Source organism: Anser cygnoides, unplaced genomic scaffold, assembly GCF_040182565.1.
Source record: "Anser cygnoides isolate HZ-2024a breed goose unplaced genomic scaffold, Taihu_goose_T2T_genome scaffold_44_1, whole genome shotgun sequence".
NCBI lineage: Eukaryota > Metazoa > Chordata > Aves > Anseriformes > Anatidae > Anser > Anser cygnoides.
The window spans coordinates 661785-675119 of NW_027103068.1; the positions used below are offsets into that span (position 1 = coordinate 661785).

The window sequence follows — 13335 nt, forward strand, 5'->3', positions numbered from 1 at the left end:
CTTTTTTACCCCCTCTTTTTTTACCCCCCTTTTACCCCCTTTTCTACCCCCCCTTTTTTACTCCCCTTTTTTACCCCCCCTTTATACCCCCCTTTTTCACCCCCCTCCCTTTTTACCCCCCTTTTTTTACCCCCCCCTTTTTTACCCCATCTTTTACTTTCCCTTTTACCCCCTCCCCATTCCCCCCTTTTAGCCCCCCCCTTTTTACCCCCCGTTTTATTTTTTACCCCCTTTTTACCCCTCCTCTTTTTCACCCCCTTTTACCCCCTCCCCTTTTACCCCCCTTTTTACCCCCCCCTTTTTACCCCCCCCCACCCCCCTTTTTTACCCCCCATCCCCCCCCCCCTTTGTGGGCGGGCACCAGGCGGGGGGGGTGCTCGGTGGGCGGGGCCTCACGCAGGGGGGCGTGGCCTAGATGGGCGTGACCCCACCGTGGGCGTGGCCTCACCTGGGCGTGGCTTACGCGTGGGGGCGTGGCTTACGCACGGGGGCGTGGCTTACGCACGGGGGCGTGGCCTCTCCCCGAGCCCCGATGGGCGGGGGTGGGGTGGGCGACGCGTGGGGGGGAGGAGTGGGCGTGGCGTCGGGGTGGGGCGTGGCCTGCGGCGGCGAAGGGGGCGTGGCCGGGGGCGTGGCCACGGCGGGGGGGGCGGGGCCGGGCGGAGGCGGCCGCCGGCGGGGCCGAAGCCGCTCAGCGCCGCTCGGCTCCGGGGGACCCCGCAGGTAGGGGGGGGGCGTGCAAGGGGGGGGGGCGGGTGTGCAAGGGGGGGTGGGCGTGCAAGGAGGGGGGGCTGTGCAAAGCGGGGGGCCTGGGGAGCTCCGGGGGGGGCGGCGGAGCAGGGCCGGGAGGGGCGAGGGGGGAAATGGGGGGGTCGGGGCCGCGCGGGGCGGGGGGTGCAAGGCACGGGGGGGGGGGAGGTGTGCAAGGCACGGGGGTGTGCAAGGAGCCGGGGGGGGTGTGCAAGGAGCCGGGGGGGGTGTGCAAGGAGCCGGGGGGGTGTGCAAGGCGCTGAGGGCGTGCGGTGCACCGGGAGGAGCGTGCAATGCACCGGGGCCGTGCAATGCACCGGGGCGCGGCGTGCAATGCACGGGGAGGGGCGTGCAAAGCCCCCCCCCCGGGCCGTGCAACCCCCCCCCCCCCCGAGCCGTGCAAAGCCCCCCCCCCAGGCTGTGCAAAGCCCCCGAGCCGTGCAAAGCCCCCGGGCCGTGCAATGCCCCCCGGGGGCGTGCGGTGCCCCGGCAGCAGCGTGCATTGCACCGGGCAGGGGCGTGCAACGGGGGCGTGCAAGGCTCCGGCTGCGGGATCCGCGCTTGCACGGCCGTGCAAAGCCCCGGGAAGGGCGTGCAAAGCGTGCGGGGGAGGGGCGCGAGCACCGGGGCCGTGCAATGCACGGGGAGGTCGGTGCAATGAGGGGGGGGGGCGTGCAATGGGGGCGGGCGGGCGAGCGTGCAAGGCACGGGGGGAGTGGTGCAACGGGGGCACGCTCGTGCAAGGGGGCCGTGCAACGTGGGGGGGGGCGATGCTCGTGCAAAAGGGGGGCCCCGCGCGCCGTGCAACGCCCCAGGATCCGTGCAAGGCGTGGAGGGGGGGGGGGGGACGGCGACACGTGTGGGCGTGCGTTGCACGTGGCCCCGTGGGGGGGCGGTGCACACGCGTGTGCGAGCGGCGCCGTGGCCTCGTTTGGCCTCGCTTGGCCTCGATTCCGCCTCCCCCCCCCCCCCCCCCAAAAAAAAGGAGCCTTGCACGTGGGTCCGTCCGTCCATCCCCTGTCCCCCCCCCGGCTGCACCCGTGGCCGGGCACACGCGTGTGCAAGCGTGCGGGGGGCGCGTGCAGGGGGCGTGTGCACACTCCCCAGGCCACGTGTGCATCGCACGGGCGTTGAGCACGCCTCGCACGGGGGGTGAGCGCCTTGCACGGGGGCTGCGGGCGCCTTGCACGGGGGCCGCGTGTGCCTTGCACGTGCCGGGGCGCCTTGCACGGGGGTGTGCGCGCTCACGTGTGCGCGGACGCCCGGTCCTGCAGCGCCCGACGGTCGCCATGGAAACGGCAAAGGAGCCTGGGAAAAAGCCCAGCACGGGGCCGGGCGTCGCACGAGCGCCGTGCACGGCCCCCTCGTGCTTGCACACGCGCGTGCGGCCCTGCACAAAGGGTTGGTGCGTGCGCGTGCTCCCACACCCCGTCACCCCCGTGCACGCACGCATGGGTGCTCACCGTGTGTGCACACGCTTGCACACGCGTGCAGCCTTGCACCTGCACGCTCGCGCGTGTGCCCCCTGCACGCACACGCTAGCACACGCGTGCTCACTGTTGGTGCACGCGCTGCTACACGTGTGTTGGTGTGTACACCCGCTCACACGCGTGCACACCCTTGCAGGCGCGCGCTCCCTGTGCAGCCCCACACTTGCACACTGCTCCCTGGGGCTGCGCGTCCTCCACGCGCGTGCGCCGTTCGTGCACACGCGTTGTGCGCAGATGTGCGTGCTCCTCGTGCACACCCACCTTTGCACACACGCACCCTCCCTGTGCACGCACGTCCACGCTCACGGTGCACGCACACGTTGCACAGACACGCTCCATGTACGCGCACACGCACGCACCCTTGGTGCACAGCCTTGCACACGCACACACTTTTTGTGCGCGTGTTAGCACACAGCTGCTCCCCGTGCGCGCACACATGCTTGCACACACGTGTGCCTTTTATGTTGTTACACTTCCTCTCCGTGCATGCACACACTTGCACCTTTAATACACGTGCAAACACACCTGTTCTGTGCATGCACACACTTGCACATTTAATACACGTGCAAACACACCTGCTCTGTGCATGCACACGCTTGCACACGCCTGCACTTTGCACGCCCGTGCTAGCACGCTTGCTGGTGCACGCACACGCTTGCACACGCCTGCGCCTCGCACGCCCGCGGTGCTACCACGTTGCTCCCCGTGCATTCACACACACGTACCCTCCCCGCCCCAGCATGCTCACACGCGTGTGCTCCCTGCGCTTGCACACGCGCTCCCCCCCCCGTGCCCCCCGCCCCCCCCCAGGCTCCGCCACAACTGGTTCAAGGGCCCCCAAGGTCACGGCGCCGGCGCCGATCTGGGGCTGGCCCCCCGGGACGCGCCCCACTTCCCGCCACCAGAACTGGGGCGCGGGGCCGGGCGTGCGAGGGCGGGCGCGAGCGTGCGAGGGCCGGGCGGGGGCACGGGTGTGGGCGTGCAACGAGCGTGCCAGGGTGGGACCGGGGGGCCACACGGCGCTGCTCACCCCCCACCCCCCGGCTGTGTAAAAGAGCACCAAGGAACTGCCACGCACGTGCACGACCCCACGTGTGTGCACACGCGTGTGCAAGGGGGTGCAAGTGCACGGGTGCTGGGGGTGCTGGGGGTCCCCCGCCTCTGCCAACCCCCCCCCCCCCCAGCACCCTGACCCCCATCCCACCCCATCCTGGTGCAGCAAGCCCCTGCACCCCTATGTGTTTGCACACGCGTGTGCAAGCCTGTGGGTGCTGAGGAGCGGGTTGGGGGTGCTGGGGGGGGTTGGGGGTGCTGGGGGGATTTTGGGGTGCAGGGGGTCCCCCACTTTCCTCCCCTCCCCCTCCCCCAGCACCCTGACCCCATACGAGCCCCGTCCTGGGGCAGCGACCCTGTGCACACACACGCACCACAAGGTGTTTGCACACGCGTGTGCAAGGCTGTAGGTGCTGAGAGGGGACTTGGGGATTTTGGGGTGCAGGGGGGTCCCCCACCTTCCCCCCACCCCCCAGCAACCCTGACCCCATACGAGCCCCATCCTGGTGCAGCGACCCCGTGCACACGCACGTACCCCCACGTGTGCACACGCGTGTGCAAGCCTGTAGTGGCTAGGAGGGGGCTTTGGGGCTCTGGGGGGGATTTTGGGGGTGCACGGGGGGGGGTCCCCCAACTTCACCCCCCCCCCCAGCACCCTGACCCCATATGAGCCCCATCCTGGGGCAGCGCCCCCGTGCACCCCCCGCAGCCGTTTGCACACGCGCGTGCGACCCCTGCGGGTGCTGGGGGGCGCTCTGGGGGTGCCGAGGGGAGGTTTTGGGGTGCTGAGGGGGGTCCCCACCTGTGCCCCCCCCGCAGTGTGATGGTGCAGCGGGCGCCGGGAGCATGCCGCGCACGCCGGCCTCCAGCGAGGAGGAGGAGGGGCCGGGGCTCCGAGTACCCCGAGGGCGACTCGGACTCGGGGAGCTCCCGCGAGGGCCCCCCGGAGCCAACCCGGGGCCCCCCGGCCCCGAGGGGTCCCCCCCCGACCCCCCGGCCCCCGACGACGCCCACTTCAGCATGATGGTGTTCCGCATCGGCATCCCCGACCTGCACCAGACGGTGAGGGGGGGGGTCCCCAAAAATAGGGGGGGTCCCCCAAAATAAGGGGGGGGGGGCCAAAATAAGGGAGGGTCCCCAAAATAAGGGGGGGCCAAAATAAGGGGGGGTCCCCAAAATAAGGGGGAGTGTCTCAAAATAAGGGGGTGCCCATTAGGGGGAGAGTGCCCAAATATAGGGAGGGTGTCCCCCCAAACAGGAGGGGTCCATAATTGAGGGGGGTCCCCAAAATTATATGGGGTGTCCCCATAAATGGGGGGGGGGTCTCCCAAAATAGTGGGGGTCCCCATAAATGGGGTTGTTCCCCCCCCCAAATAGTGGAGGTCCCCATAAATGGGGTGTCCCCAAAAGTAGGGGCATCCCCCAAAACATGAGGGGTGCCCATTCCCAGGACCCCCCACGGGTACATTTATGGGGGGTCCCCATCCCCAAGACCCCCCCATGTGTCCATTTAGTGGTGTCCCCATCCCCCCAACATTTCACCTCCCCACTTTGGGGTGGGGTTATGGGAGGGCTCCCCATGCCCAAGACCCCCCATGGGTACATTTAGGGGGGGTCCCCATCCCCAAGACCCCCCCCATGTGTCCATTTAGGGGTGTCCTCATTCCCCCAACATTTCATCTCCCCACTTTGGGGTGGGGATGTGGGGGGCTCCCCCTTCCCAGGACTCTCTATGGGTACATTTGGGACAGTTCCCACCCCCAAGACCCACCATGGGTACATTTAGGGGGGTCCCCACTTCCAGGACCCCCCCATGGGTACATTTAGGGGGGTGTCCCCATCCCCCCAACATTTCACCTCCCCATTTTGGGGTGGGGTTATGGGGGGGCTCCCCATTCCCAGGACCCCCACAGGTCCATTTGGGAGGGTCCCCACTTCCAAGACCCCCCCCCATGTGTCCATTTAGGGGTGTCCCCATCCCCCAACATTTCACCTCCCCATTTTGGGGTGGGGTTATGGGGGGGCTCCCCATTCCCAAGACCCCCCATGGGTACATTTGGGAGGGGTCCCCATCCCCAAGACCCCCCCCCCCAGGTACATTTAGGGGGGCTCCCCATCCCCAAGACCCCCCATGGGTACATTTGGGGGTCCCCATCCCCAAGGCCCCCACCCAGGTACATTTAGGGGGGGGGTCCCCATCCCCAAGACCCCCCCATGTGTCCATTTAGGGGTGTTCCCATTCCCAACATTTCACCTCCCCACTTTGGGGTGGGGTTATGGGGGCTCCCCATTCCCAAGACCCCCCATGGGTACATCTGGGGGCTCCCATCCCCAAGACCCCCCCATGTGTCCATTTAGTGGTGTCCCCCACCCCCAACGTCTCCCCTCCCCACTTCGGGACCTTCCCAAGCCTCCCCGTGTCCCCCACCCGGAGGCCGCCCTCCCCTCATTATTTCAGGGGGGTCCGCCGCCGTGTGCAACCCCCCCTAATTTTTAACCCCCCCCCCCCCCCCCAGAAGTGCCTGCGCTTCGACCCGGGGGCGGCGGTGTGGGCGGCCAAGCAGCAGGTGCTGTGCACGCTGACCGAGGGCCTCCACGACGGCCTCAACTACGGCCTCTTCCAGCCGGCCGCCGCCGGCCGCGACGCCAAGTTCCTGGACGAGGAGCGGCCGCTGCGCGACTACCCGCAGAGCTTCGAGCAGGGCGTGCCCTACCTCGAGGTGGGCGGGGCCTCGAGGGGTGGGCGGGGCCTCGAGGGGGCGGGGCTTGAGGGGGCGGGGCCTCGAGGGGGTGGGGCCTCGAGGGGGTGGGGCCTCGAGGGGTGGGGGTAGAAGGGGTGGGGGTGGGGAGTGGGAGGGGGACTGGGGGCGTGGGAAGGGCGTGGCCTACCTCGAGGTGGGCGGGGCTTAAGGGGGAGGGGCTTAAGGGGGTGGGGCCTCAGGGGTGGGGCCTCGAGGGGTGGGGGTAGAAGGGGTGGGGTTGGGGAGTGGGAGGGGGTCTGGGGGCGTGGGAGGGGGTCTGGGGGCGTGGGATGGGTGTGGCCTACCTCGAGGTGGGCGGGGCTTAGAGGGGGAGGGGCTTGGGGCGGGGCTTAAGGGGGCGGGGCATCGAGGGGGTGGGGCCTCGAGGGGTGGGGGTAGAAGGGGTGGGGTTGAGGAATGGGATGGGGTATGGGGGCGTGGGATGGGCGTGGCCTACCTTAAGGTGGGCGGAGCTTAGAGGGGGCGGGGCCATAGGGGGCGGGGCTTGAAGGGGTGGGGCCTCGAGGGGTGGGGCGTCAAGGGGTGTGGGTAGAAGGGGTGGGGTTGGGGAGTGGGAGGGGGTCTGGGGGTGTGGGAGGGGTCTGGGGGCGTGGGATGGGCGTGGCCTACCTCGAGGTGGGCGGGGCTTAGAGGGGCGGGGCCTCGAGGGGGTGGGGCCTCGAGGGGTGGGGGTAGAAGGGGTGGGGGTTGGGGAGTGGGAGGGGGTCTGGGGGCGTGGGAAGGGCGTGGCCTACCTCGGGAGGTGGGCGGGGCTTGAGGGGGCGGGGCCTCGGGAGGGGGCGGGGCTTAGAGGGGCGGGGCCTCGAGGGGGTGGGGCCTCGAGGGGTGGGGGTAGAAGGGGTGGGGTTGGGGAGTGGGAGGGGGTCTGGGGGCGTGGGAAGGGCGTGGCCTACCTCGAGGTGGGCGGGGCTTGAGGGGGCGGGGCCTCGGGAGGGGGCGGGGCTTGGGGGCGGGGCCTCGAGGGGGTGGGGCCTCGAGGGGTGGGGGTGTAAAGGGTGGGGTTGGGGATTGAGGTGGGCGTGGCTCTGGGGTCTTGGGATGGGCGTGGTCTGTGGCGATGTGGGCGGGGCTAGAGGTGGGCGGGGCCTCTGACAGGACCAAGGGGGCGTGGACAAAATGGGTGGGGCTCGGGGGGAACAAAAACGGTGGGTGTGGCCTGGGGAGGGGCAAAGGGGCGGGGTCACCCCAGGGAGATGGGAGGGGCCTGAGAGGGTGTGGCCGTGGCCCTGCAATAGACCACGCCCTCCTCGAGCTCGTGGGCGGGGCTTGGAGCGGGGGGCGTGGCCTGCAGGGGGGCGTGGGTGGAGCCTGCGGGTGTGGCATGGGGTGAATGGGGGGGGCGTGGCCTTTGTTGGGGGCGTGTCCCTCCCGGTGGGCGTGTCCGGGGGGGGGGCGTGGCCTTCTTGGGGGCGTGTCCCCGGCGAGGGGGGCGTGCCCCGCGCTGACCCCGCCCCCCAGTTCCGGTACAAGACGCGGGTGTACAAGCAGACCAACCTGGACGAGAAGCAGCTGGCCAAGCTGCACACCAAGGTGGGCCCCGCCCACCGACACGTGGCCACGCCCCCTCCTCTGACCACGCCCCCCCTCCTCGGGGGACACGCCCCCCGCCACGTGGCCACGCCCCCCGCCACGTGGCCACGCCCCCGCCACGTGGCCACGCCCCCCGCCACGTGGCCACGCCCCCCCGCCACGTGGCCACGCCCCCCGCCACGTGGCCACGCCCCCTGCATGGCTCGCCCGTAGGCGGTGGGCTCTCGTGGTGGCCCCATGTCCCGCGGTGTTCCCACGGCCCCCCCATGACCCCACGGGTCCCCCCCAGTGGCCCCAGTGTCCCCCCGTGTCCCCAGGGCCCCCCAGTGTCCCCAGTGTCCCCCCAGTGTCCCCGCACCCCACGGTGTCCCCCTTGTCCCCCCACACCCCTTATGCCCCTACAACCCTCTCGGTGTCCCCCACGTCCCCGTGTCCCCTGGTGTCCCCTCAGCTGTCCCCATGGCCCTGTGCCCCCCCGGTACCCCACATCCCCATGTCCCCTCAGTGTCCCCATGGCCCCATGCCCCCCCGGTGACCCCACGTCCCCTGGTGACCCCTGTCCCCCCGGTGTCCCCATGGCCCCATGCCCGCCCTTGACCCCACATCCCCTGGTGACCCCTGTCCCGCCCCCATAGCCCCATATCCCCCCGGTGTCCCCATGTCCCCTCGGTGACCCCACATCCCCCGGTGTCCCCCTGCCCTCCCAACGGCCCCGTATCCCCGCCGGTGTCCCCATGTCCCCAAGCTCTCCCCATGGCCCCACGTCCCCCAGCGTCCCCGCGTCCCCTGGTGGCCCCGTGGCCCCGTATCCCCCCCCGCTGCCCTCACGTCCCCGAGCTCTCCCCGTGACCCCACGTCCCCACGTCCCCGGTGTCCCCCCCCCCAGACGGGGCTGCGCAAGTTCCTGGACTACGTGCAGCACGGCTCGGCCGAGAAGGTGGCGCGGCTGCTGGACCGCGGCCTCGACCCCAACTACCACGACTCCGACTCGGGGGTGAGTGTCCCCGTGTCCCCCTGTCCCCGTGTCCCCCTGTCCCCGTGTCCCCCTGTCCCCGTGTCCCCACATCCCCCTGTCCCCGCATCCCCAGTCCCGCGCCTTGGTGGCCGTGGCAGCCCAGCCCCGTGTCCCTGGTGAGGACGTGACGGCCCCGGTGGCACCCCTGGGATGTCCCTGAGCCCCTTGGGGACACCCCCGTATCCCTGGGGACACCCCTGGGATGTCCCCAAGCCCCTTGGGGACCTCCCTCTATCCCTGGGGACACCCCTGGGATGTCCCCGAGCCCCTTGGGGACACCCCTCTATCCCTGGGGACACCCCTGGGATGTCCCCGAGCCCCTTGGGGACACCCCCGTATCCCTGGGGACACCCCTGGGATGTCACTTATCCCCTTGGGGACACCCCACATACCCCTGGTGACGCCTCTGGGACGTCCCGTGTCCCCTTGGGGACATCTTCATGTCTCTGGGGACACCCCCAGGGTGTCCCTGAGACCCTTGGGGACAGCCCTATGTCCCTAGTGACACCCCCAGGGTGTCCCTAATCCCCCTGGGGACACCCCCACATCCCCGGTGACACCCCAGCGTGTCCCTTATCCCCTTGGGGACACCCCCATTCCCTTGGTAACACCCCTGGGATGTCCCCGAGCCCCTTGGGGACACCTCTGGGATGTCCCTTATCCCCTCGGGGCCACCCCCGCCTCCCCAGTGACACCCCAGGGTGCCCGTCACCCCCTCCCTGCCCGTGTCCCCATGTGCCCCACACCATCCCCGATGTCCCCAAGCCCCCCGCAGCCCCCCGCCCCATTACGCCACCGGCTCCCCCGCCCCGGTGGGAGTGCCCTCGGGTGACACCGGGTGACACCGGGTGACACCGGGTGACACCGGGTGCCCCCAGAGACGCCGCTGACGCTGGCGGCGCAGCGCGAGGGCCCGGGGAGGTGGAGATCATCCGGCTGCTGTGCCTGGGGGCGCCCACCTCGACTTCCGCGCCCGCGACGGCGCCACCGCGCTGCACCGCGCCGTCTGCACCCGCCGCTACCCCGCCCTGCTGGTACGCGGGGGGTGCATGGGCACCCATGGGTGGCGGGGACCCCTGGGTGTTGGGGACCCGTGGGTGTGTGGGAGGGCGCATGGGCACCCATGGGTGTCGGGGACCCCTGGGTGTTGGGGACCCGTGGGTGTGTGGGAGGGTGCACGGGCACCCATTGGTTTGCGTGGGCACCCATAAGTGTGCACAGGGCACCCATGGATGTGTGGGAGTGTGCACGGGCACCCATGGGTGGCAGGCACCCATGGGTCTGTAGGAGCATGCATGGGCACCCATCAGCTTGCGTGGGCACCCATAAGTGTGCACAGGCACCCATGGGTGTGTGGGAAGGGTGCACGGGCACCCATCAGCTTGCATGGGCAGCTGCAAGGATGCAGGGGCACCCCTGGGTGTGCATGGGCACCCGTGGGTGTGCATGGTGCTGTATGGGTGGGTGCTGGGCATGCACGGGGCTTGCACATGCATGGGTGCAGTGGGTGCAGGCGTGCAATGGGAGCTGGGTGCAATGGGCGCAACGGGTGCTGGGTGCACTGGGTGTAATGGGTGCAATGGGTGCCTGGTGCAATGGGTGCCGGTTGCAACAGGCACAATGGGCGCTGGGTGCAATGGGTGCTGGGTGCTGGATGCAATGGGTGCTGGGTGCCAGTTGCAATGGGTGCTGGGTGCAACGCATGCAAGGGGCACTGGGTGCAATGGGTGCTGGGTGCAATGGACGCAACGGGTGCCAGTTGCAATGGGTGCTGGGTGCAACGCATGCAAGGGGCACTGGGTGCAATGGGTGCTGGGTGCAATGGACACAACGGGTGCCAGGTGCAATGGGTGCTGGGTGCAGTGCGTGCAATGGGCACTGGGTGCAATGGGTGCAATGGGCACTGGGTGCTGGTTGCAATGGGTGCTGGGTGCCGGGAGCTGGGTGCCGCGCCCCCTGCAGCGCATCCCCGCAGGCGCTGCTGGACCTGGGGGCTCCCCCAACTACAAGGACCGCCGGGGGCTGACCCCCTGTACCACACGGCCATGGTGGGGGCGACCCCCGCTGCTGCGAGCTGCTGCTCTACAACCGCGCCCACATCGGCACCGTCGACGAGAACGGCTGGCAGGAGATCCACCAGGTCACCGCGTCCCCGCGTCCCCCTGTCCCCGTGTCCCCGTGTCCCCATGTCCCCGTGTCCCCGTGTCCCCGTGTCCCCGTGTCCCCGTGTCCCCCTGTCCCCGTGTCCCCGTGTCCCCGTGTCGCCATGTCCCTGTGTCCCCATATCATCCATGTCCCCATATCCTCCGTGTCCCCATACCCTTCATGTCCCCATGTCCTCCATGTCCCCCCATGTTCCCAATGGTCCCCCATGTCCCCCAGTGTCTCCCAGTGTCCCCATGTCCCCCAGTGTCCCCCAGCGTCCCCATGCTTCCCAGTGTCTTCCCCATCTCCCAATGTCCCCTCAACGTCACCATGTCCCCCAATGTCCCCAGTGTTCCCCCCATGTCCTCCAGTGCCCTCCCCATGTTCCTCAGTATCTCCCCCGTCACCCCCAGTGTCCCCCAATATCCCTGTGTCCCCCAATGTCCCCATGTCCCCAGCATCCCCCCCATGTTCCCCAGTATCTCCCCCATGGCCCCAGTATTTCCCCGATGTCCTCCTATCCCCCAGTGTCCCCCAATATCCTTGTGTCCCCCAGTGTCCCCAGTGTCTCCCGTGTGTTCCCTAGTATCTTACTCCATGGCCCCAGTGTCCCCCAATGTCCCTGTGTCTCCCAGTATCCCCCCAGCTCCCCCAGTGTCCCCCCCATGTTTCCCAGTATCTCCCCCATTGCCCCCAGTGTCTCCCCATGTCCTCGTGTCCCTCAGTGTCTCCCGGTGTCCCTGTGTCCCCCAGTGTCCCCGTGTCCCCAGCACCCCCCAAGCCCCCCGGCACGTCCCCGTGTCCCACGCCCCGTGTCCCCGTCCCCAGGCGTGCCAGCACGGGCACTCGCAGCACCTCGAGCACCTCCTCTTCTACGGGGCCGAGGCGGCGGCGCAGAACGCCTCGGGGAACACGGCGCTGCACATCTGCGCCCTCTACAACAAGGTGGGCGCGGGACGGGGACAGGGGGACAGGACTGGGACATGGGGACAGGGACATGGGGATAGGGACTTGGGGATGGGGACACAGGGATGGGGGATATGGGGACACGGGGTTGGTGGATATGGGGACAGGGACACAGGGAAGGGGACACAGGGATGGGGATGGGGACAGGGACGGGGACATGGGGACACGGGGACACGGGGATGGGGATGGGGACTGGGACATGGGGACAGGGATGGGGACGGGGACATGGGGATGGGGACATGGGGATGGGGACACAGGGATGGGGGATATGGGGACACGGGGTTGGTGGATATGGGGACAGGGACACAGGGAAGGGGACACAGGGATGGGGATGGGGACAAGGACGGGGACACGGGGACACGGAGACGGGGATGGGGACTGGGACATGGGGACAGGGATGGGGACGGGGACATGGGGATGGGGACTTGGGGATGGGGACATGGGGATGGGGACACAGGGATGGGGGATATGGGGACACGGGGTTGGTGGATATGGGGACAGAGACACAGGGACAGGGACACAGGGATGGGGATGGGGACAAGGACGGGGACACGGGGACACGGAGACGGGGATGGGGACTGGGACATGGGGACAGGGATGGGGACGGGGACATGGGGATGGGGACTGGCACATGGGGAGGGGAACAGGGACATGGGGATGGGGACGAGGGAATGGGGACACGGGGACGGGGACATGGGGATGGGGACATGGGGACGGGGGATATGTGGACACAGGGACAGGGGGATGGGGACACAGGGATGGGGACACAGGGATGGGGATGGGGACAGGGACGGGGACACAGGGATGGGGACACAGGGACGGGGACATGGGGACAGGGACGGGGACATGGAGACAGGGACTGGGACACGTGGACAGGGACATAGGGATGGGGATATGGGGGTGGGGACACGGGCACGGGGGATATGGGGACAGGGACACAAGGATGGGGACACAGGGATGGGGACGTGGGGACAGGGACTGGGACATGGGGACGGGGAACGGGGACATGGGGATGGGGAGGAGGGGATGGGGACACGGAGTGGGGACACGGGGATGGGGATGGGGACATGGGGACGGGGGAATATGTGGACAGGGACATGGGGACAGAGACTGGGATATGGGGATGGGGACACGGGGACGGGGGATTTGGGGACATGGGGAAATTGGGATGTGGGATATGGGAACATTGGGCTATGGGGATGTGGGACATGGGGACATGGGATACTGGGCCATGGGGGCCATGGGGCCATGGGATACTGGGACATGGGAGGACATGGGGACACGGGGCCATGGGGCCATGTGCCGTGCCACCCCCAGGAGAGCTGCGCCCGCATCCTGCTGTACCGCGGGGCCAACAAGGAGGTGAAGAACAACAGCGGGCAGACGCCCTTCCAGGTGGGACATGGGGACACGGCGGGGGGCAGGGACACGGCGAGGGGGGTGCGTGGGGACCCCCAGCTGAGTGTGTGTCCCCCCCCAAGGTGGCCGTCATCGCGGGGAACTTTGAGCTGGGGGAGCTGATCAAGAACCACCGGGACTCGGATGTGGGTGAGTGGGGGGAGCATGGGGACATTGGGGGGGGCGCTGGGGACACGGGGACATTGCGGGGGCGCTGGGGACACGG

The 13335-nt window shown here is 69.2% G+C and overlaps 1 protein-coding gene across 1 annotated transcript in view; it reads left to right on the forward strand.

Moving 5' to 3' along the window:
* Positions 1–619: 619 nt before the first annotated feature.
* The window catches only part of LOC106049625 (SH3 and multiple ankyrin repeat domains protein 1), a 42599-nt gene continuing 29883 nt past the window's right edge, over positions 620–13335 (forward strand). The window contains 15 exon segments of the mRNA XM_066989435.1: positions 620–723; positions 4113–4355; positions 5810–6013; positions 7514–7585; positions 8472–8579; positions 9478–9510; positions 9513–9543; positions 9546–9634; positions 10576–10585; positions 10588–10629; positions 10632–10646; positions 10649–10740; positions 11574–11690; positions 13029–13106; positions 13193–13259. Of these exon segments, the coding sequence (XP_066845536.1) occupies positions 4140–4355; positions 5810–6013; positions 7514–7585; positions 8472–8579; positions 9478–9510; positions 9513–9543; positions 9546–9634; positions 10576–10585; positions 10588–10629; positions 10632–10646; positions 10649–10740; positions 11574–11690; positions 13029–13106; positions 13193–13259 (1174 nt within the window). The 5' untranslated portion in view covers positions 620–723; positions 4113–4139.